Source organism: Priapulus caudatus, unplaced genomic scaffold, assembly GCF_000485595.1.
Source record: "Priapulus caudatus unplaced genomic scaffold, Priapulus_caudatus-5.0.1 Scaffold870, whole genome shotgun sequence".
In the NCBI taxonomy this organism is placed as follows: domain Eukaryota; kingdom Metazoa; phylum Priapulida; class Priapulimorpha; order Priapulimorphida; family Priapulidae; genus Priapulus; species Priapulus caudatus.
In genome coordinates this window covers 58595-64802 of record NW_014577931.1, presented here as the reverse complement: position 1 = coordinate 64802, position 6208 = coordinate 58595, and the positions used below count along the sequence as shown (strand labels likewise).

The following is a 6208-nucleotide window of genomic DNA, read 5'->3' as shown; positions in this document are numbered from 1 at the left end:
GTCTGACGACTGCCCAGTGCTGCCCTCTGCTGCCCCTTTAAGTGTATAATTCAAAGTCGATCCTACTTGATGAACGGAATTTCGCCTCGCTTCCCAGCTTTCTGACAAAGCAGCCATTCGGAAAGTAATCACTCTGCGTCCACCGAAGCATTTGTGAACTTGAGTGTGGACCATATATGGTGGCGTCATCGCTCTCCTCCCATTTAAACTCCCAGCACACCTCATCTGTGATGGATGGATCGACTGGCCCTGCAATTTACACATTAATGCAGAATAAATATATTACAGCTGTCCAGCGATAGAGAAATTATTCTCGGAACATGATTGCAAGTATGCCATGAACAGGTATGAGATTCGCCCCAAACATCAAGTATTCTTACTTATTCTAGCAACATAACTGCTATCACTACAAGTGGCCAGTAGATGGAATTATCAGTTTAGTTAAACAGGCATAACACGAAACTGGCTTATTAACACAAGTGCCACCTCCCAGCATCTCTCCGAACATACCATCAGGGTCTGGTTCACTCGCTTCCCCTCTTGTAACACTGGCCTGTGGTTGCACATTCCCAGCAGAATTTGACGTGCCGGCTTTCTCTCGTTGTTCCCTGCCTCCCTCACACAATTTCTCGTTGCCATCAACGTCTTCTCCGAACATGTCTAGTATGTCGTCATCGGTTTTGTCGTCAAATTTTCTATCATTCTTCTGAACGTTGTAGTGTAGTTTCTCGTAGGTTGCCTGAAACAGAATATCGCTAGGACCTATATACATGTGTGCAGCAGGTCTCACTGATAGTGTGGGTTTCTCCACAATGAATATGCCACGTATGATCTCTCAAACAAATGCCACTTACACTCATACTTGGGTTAACCAGAAGACACCGGTTTCACTACCTGCAATTTCGATTTACTAGCTTCATGAATATCAAGATATCTTCCTCTTCCAACGGGTAGGAATTGAAAGAAAATGTCTGCATCCTCATTAAGAATAGGAACACGTCGTCAATGTGAATGCCCTTCTCACCACATTGATACTGAAGCTCATATCTGGTAGACACGTGTGAAGCAGAGGCCAGCATCATCTCTACAGGATGCAGATCCACTGCACTGCTGCACGAAGGTTCGACTAGTTTATCACACGGTGGCATTCACCTATGCGGCTAAGAATTAATAACTAGTTTCGATTCACGGTAGTCATCGGCACTGTACGTGGTTTCACATACCTGGTAGATGTTGTATTCGCCCCACACCAGCAGGCGATCAGCGAGGCCCGTCAGCTTCTCCAGGTTCTCTCTGTCAACGTCAGATGCCGCCGCCGCCTCCTTCTCCGCATCGCCCTTCTTCTGCTTGCACCACCTCGCGCTGGCATTGCCGCGGTTCTTGGCGCCGCCTCCCAGCCGCCGCAGCGCCTTGTTCACACTCTCTCCTGGCAGCATCACCTTCAGCATCTCGTTGTAGTTCTGCACCTGCTTGTTTGAGTCTAGCGGGCGGACGTCGTCTGAACTGTCACTGTCATCCTGTGTGCCGACACAATGCCATCACCAGTCAATGAATACTGTCATAGCAACCAGTAATATACATGGAATTTAAATTTGGTGAAAATCTAGGTAATTCACCACTTAACAGCAGTTGTCGAAACTATTACAAAGGGGTTACTCATATGAATTTATCCTTCACGTATCACATCATATTATACATATCACGTGAACTCAAATTACCATTATATTATGATGAAATTTGAAGAACTTACTCCATGAGCAACCATCACTGTTCCACCATCAACCAAATTAATTCTTTCATTCGATTCTTTCGGGTTGATCTATGCTTCTAAAATAGCTGCTATCATATATTTTACTTTGACAAGACTTTACATTAATAAATAAGTTGATGTGTAACACATCCATTAGAAGAACAAACCACCTTATCATCGCCGCCTGCCTTGGTAGGTTTGCGTTGCTCACGCCTCACCTTTACCCAGTCTATGTTTTCCACCCAACCATCCCTAAAAAGTACAATTTTAATATTAAAGGTGCCTTTCGACTTAAATCACGCTGCCAAGCTTAAAATACACATAGAGTCATAGAGGCATTATGGTTCAATTTGCATATATTCTTCTCCATACATGTACGGCAGACACAAAAATTACGTGGGAATACCTTTATTCCAAGCTAGTTGGCTAACATGGCAGGATGAATGTCCTAAATTGTGTTTCATATTTGTTGTTCCTAATTTTATCGCCTATAGGTAGGTAAATGTATTTGTACCGGATATCATTGTCATCTTTTTTCCAGTGGTAGTAGCCACCTGTATCAAAGTGACCCTCCTCCATCTCCTCCTTCATATTGAAAGGTGTGATCTTAATCCCCTCATCATCCTCGATTGTCGCATCTTCTTCACCTGTGACACTGACAGAATAAACAACCTCGGCCTGCAGATAGGCAGTCAATTCCAAGATTTCAACAATGTTTTCCTAGAAGACGAGATTTCAGAGAGAGAATCTATACTAGAAATACCCTGTACAAGCAAACCTCTGTTGATTATTCTGTACCAGCATTATAAGAATTCAATTTCAAGTCCATATCACCTTCAATATCCTCTTTGTCCATCACCTTGTAGTCATCTGGAACATCTTCTTCGTCGCTGTCTAGCGAGTGCTTTTCTTTGAAGCGTCGTGGCTGCTTAGGCTTCGTTACTGCACTGGGAATGCTGTCATCATTAAGATAGTCGTCTGCACTACGTTTTGACATCGTTGCGTGTTTCTCGGCACCTTTAACTAGATCATGGGTCTGTCTGCAGAATTCAATAAATCACATAGTTACAATTAGCATTAGTTATAGTAGTCGAAAGTCGGTAAGATCCATCCTATCGATAGCCTAGTAATAGTATTGGTTAGGTATTGGTAAGTTTTGTTACAGTGCTTTGTTAGCTACAACTACAAGGTTTACTCGCTTTTGAATACATCAACAAGACCTCGCTCATAATTTTTCTTGGCATCGTTACACAAGTTGGAAGTGATGTTTCTCTGTTTAACATAATTGGCATAATCTTTTTCTCTGCCTAGTCTACAGTACTTTAAATAAAATTCCCTCTTCTTCTGTATTGCTTTTCGAACAGGCTTGGTCAGCCATCTTGGTCTCTGGTTCTTCTTTGGTGGTCTCTTCTCTGGTACATTCCTCTTACTAAGGTCTTCAATTCTTTGCTCCAACTCCTGCCAAGCACTGTTGGTGTCCAAACCTCCCAATACTGTCTTCCAATCAGTGGCTTTGATTTCTGTGTTTAAAGATATATAATCTCCTTTCCAGTAGTTTCGGCCTTCGTACTTGTGTTTCAGGCTGTTTGGGTCTAGGTGTGTTACGGTCGTCCATGCTAGTCCAATGTGATCGCTCTTCCCGATGGGTGCCAAACAACTCACTTCCTCAATCATATTCTCATCATTTGTGAAGATCAGATCAAGCTTAGACGGTTCTTGACCTTCTCTATATCTTGTCGGTACCGTCACATGTTGCAATAGAAACATGTCCTGTGTCTTGTCGAGGAACCTACTGTGGAATGACATTGGGCTGCAACTGGTGCAATAGTTCACATAATCAACCTCAGGTATATTGAAGTCACCCATAATCAGAACATGAGTCTCCTGTCCAATTGCTACCTTAGAGAATAGATCAATCAACTCCTCATTGTTCTCCTGTGTACTAGCTGGTGATCGATAACACACTCCTATGAGTAAAACATCCTCTCCAGTTAGTTGTATTTCACACCATACTGATTCAGCAAACTCGCTAACCTCTAGTCTTGGGCAGGTCGATGCTTGGAGATTGTTTTGGACCAGTAATAGTACTCCTCCTCCCTGTGCTCCTACCCGATCTTTTCTGAAAAGATCATACCCTCTTAGGGTGAACAAACTGTCTGGAGTGTTCTCATTTGCCCACGTCTCTGTAATACCAATAATGTCTGGTTTCAATTCGTCTATTAGGGCTTCAAATTCATCTAACTTATTTACAATGCTTTGTGTATTTGAAATAGAAATAGGTGCTCCTGTACCACTATTTACAACAATATCCCCTCTATCTCCCCCTAGTATTGTCTCAGGCCTGGTTTCCCACGTTCCTTCTTTAGCTTGACAATCTGTCCGAACCTTAATACCAGATCCTGCTCCCCTTTGCCTCTTCTTTCTTCTATCTCTACTACTAAGACTCTTGTCCTCTCCCTCTCTTTGGGAGTCAAGTCCGGTTTCACGTAGCAATTCTTCCATTTGTCCTCTTTGTCCTTTAGTGCATTTGCTTGTCGAAGTAACTGACTTCGTACACTCTTTGTTTCAAGACAACTTTCATCGGTCTGGCTAAAATCCCCTTGTTTTCCGACTGAATCTTGCCGAGTCTGTAAGTCCTATCGATTTCGACGTTCTCCACATCAATAGTCTTTGCTAGTTCTTTTATAGCCGAACAGTCATGATCCAGTCTTACCTTACCATCCTCGCTGGTACTTTCATCGACACCGAAGACAATAACATTGCACTTCCTGCGGTCCCTATCTTGGATTTCCTTTAGTGTCTCGTCCATTTTGAGGTCTAGAACACTATCAAAAGTGTCATGCATTTTTTCCAAACTGTTGCTAGTTTGGACTACACTCTGTTCTACATCAGTCATCCTTGTGTCCAATGCATTCACTTTGGCCTCTGTCACAGATTGCCTCTGATCAAGGCATGATATGGAGGTGAGCATTTTCGCAACACTTACGTTGCACTTTCTACAATACCAGTGTATGCCTCCCAGATCCTTCTCAATTACCTTATATGTTTCAACTGGTACTTCCTCACACTCAATGTGGTGCCAGAATTTACAAATCTCGCATTCCAGCGACCTATCAGAGTCCTTCACTACTTTTCCACACGATCCACATGTTTCTACTGCATCGGTGCCACCACCTTGCTTTTCGCTACCTGTCAAGCTACCCCCCGTATTATCTTTCATATTTATATTGCTACTACTTGCTGATCCTCTCAGTAACCTTTTACTCGTAGTCCTAGTAGCAGACATCTATAGCTGGTAATGTTTACCGACAAAACAACACAATAATGCGCCACTTTATGATTACATTAATATTATTACGTATTTACGTTTTTCTTTTTTTTTTCTTATTGGTGCAAATAGACGCCACAACACATAGTTAGTCTCCTTACTATAGTAAACTGTCTATACTGTTCCTGTTCCTGTGGTGACTAGTGTTACTGTTAGGAACTGTGTAGGAACTATAGCTAGCTGGCTGCCTGCCTTTCTTCGTTCCCAACAGGCCGCCCCGGGTAACACAGCAAATGAGACTAAGTTGGCCTGTGTTAGAGGTAAAGAATAGACACAGTGCATATACTAAATAATTAGTGTTACCTTAGGCTTTTGCCAAGTATCTTAAATGTTTAGTGTAAATTCAGGTGGGAAAAATTGTTTGTTGTTGCTTGACTAATGGATACACTCTTGTTTCCAATGTTATGCTGTTGCAGCTAGTTAGTTATAGCATCGCCTGAAATAACGTAAACTCGCGCATAAGTAACAGAAATTTTAGAAATTCACGGTAAATAACGTAATTAAGTTATGTTAGTAGTACTACTACTAGTATCTATACAACTTCCAGCTAGAGAAGAGCACACTGTAGTGTTAAATCGGAGCGCCGCGAAAACACGTCCTCTCCCTACGACACTATTGGTTCATTTCGAACCGGTTCCTATCGGTTCATTCGAAAAGCCGGATCGCAAAATTTGCTCGACGCTCGCTGGATTTCACACTTTCACAGCACCAATACACATCCAACAGCTGCCATCTTTGTTTCTCTTTTAACAACAGTGTTCACTTGTTATAAAAACATAATGTCTCTGTTCGTAACCGAGCTGTCACGCGAAATCACACAAAGACTGACGAAATTCTCGCGTTCGAGAACCTTCCACAGTAATGTAAATGGCTGTCAGAATCAGGAAACACCTACCGGCGCTATTCGTGACCTCATTCTTGCGCCGCAACGCTGCAACGGTTTTTCCAACGTTCCAATGGCGAGGCTCGTACGGGAGTTGAAAAGCAGTGCGCCGCCTGCGCGCCGCCTATAGTCCATAGACTGGCACTCGCTCCCACCTCTCGGCTTAGCTTAGTCACTCGATGGGTAATCGAGGTGGGAGCGAGTCACAGTCGATATAGCCCTGTATTCTGACAGACATTTACATTAC

General features: G+C 42.9%; 2 protein-coding genes across 2 annotated transcripts; both read right to left on the bottom strand.

The window, feature by feature from the left end:
* Positions 1-5770, bottom strand: LOC106814089 (CD2 antigen cytoplasmic tail-binding protein 2 homolog). Its single transcript, XM_014818365.1, has 7 exons — positions 5180-5770; positions 2585-2790; positions 2265-2397; positions 1921-2002; positions 1224-1517; positions 511-739; positions 1-249 (listed from the first exon to the last, which is right to left on the bottom strand). Exons 2-7 carry the CDS (start codon positions 2745-2747, stop codon positions 38-40), a joined length of 1113 nt encoding a protein of 370 aa, XP_014673851.1. The 5' UTR covers positions 2748-2790; positions 5180-5770; the 3' UTR covers positions 1-37.
* LOC106814085 lies at positions 2942-4252 on the bottom strand. Its single transcript, XM_014818361.1, has one exon. It carries the CDS (start codon positions 4250-4252, stop codon positions 2942-2944), a length of 1311 nt encoding a protein of 436 aa, XP_014673847.1.
* Positions 5771-6208: the final 438 nt, after the last annotated feature.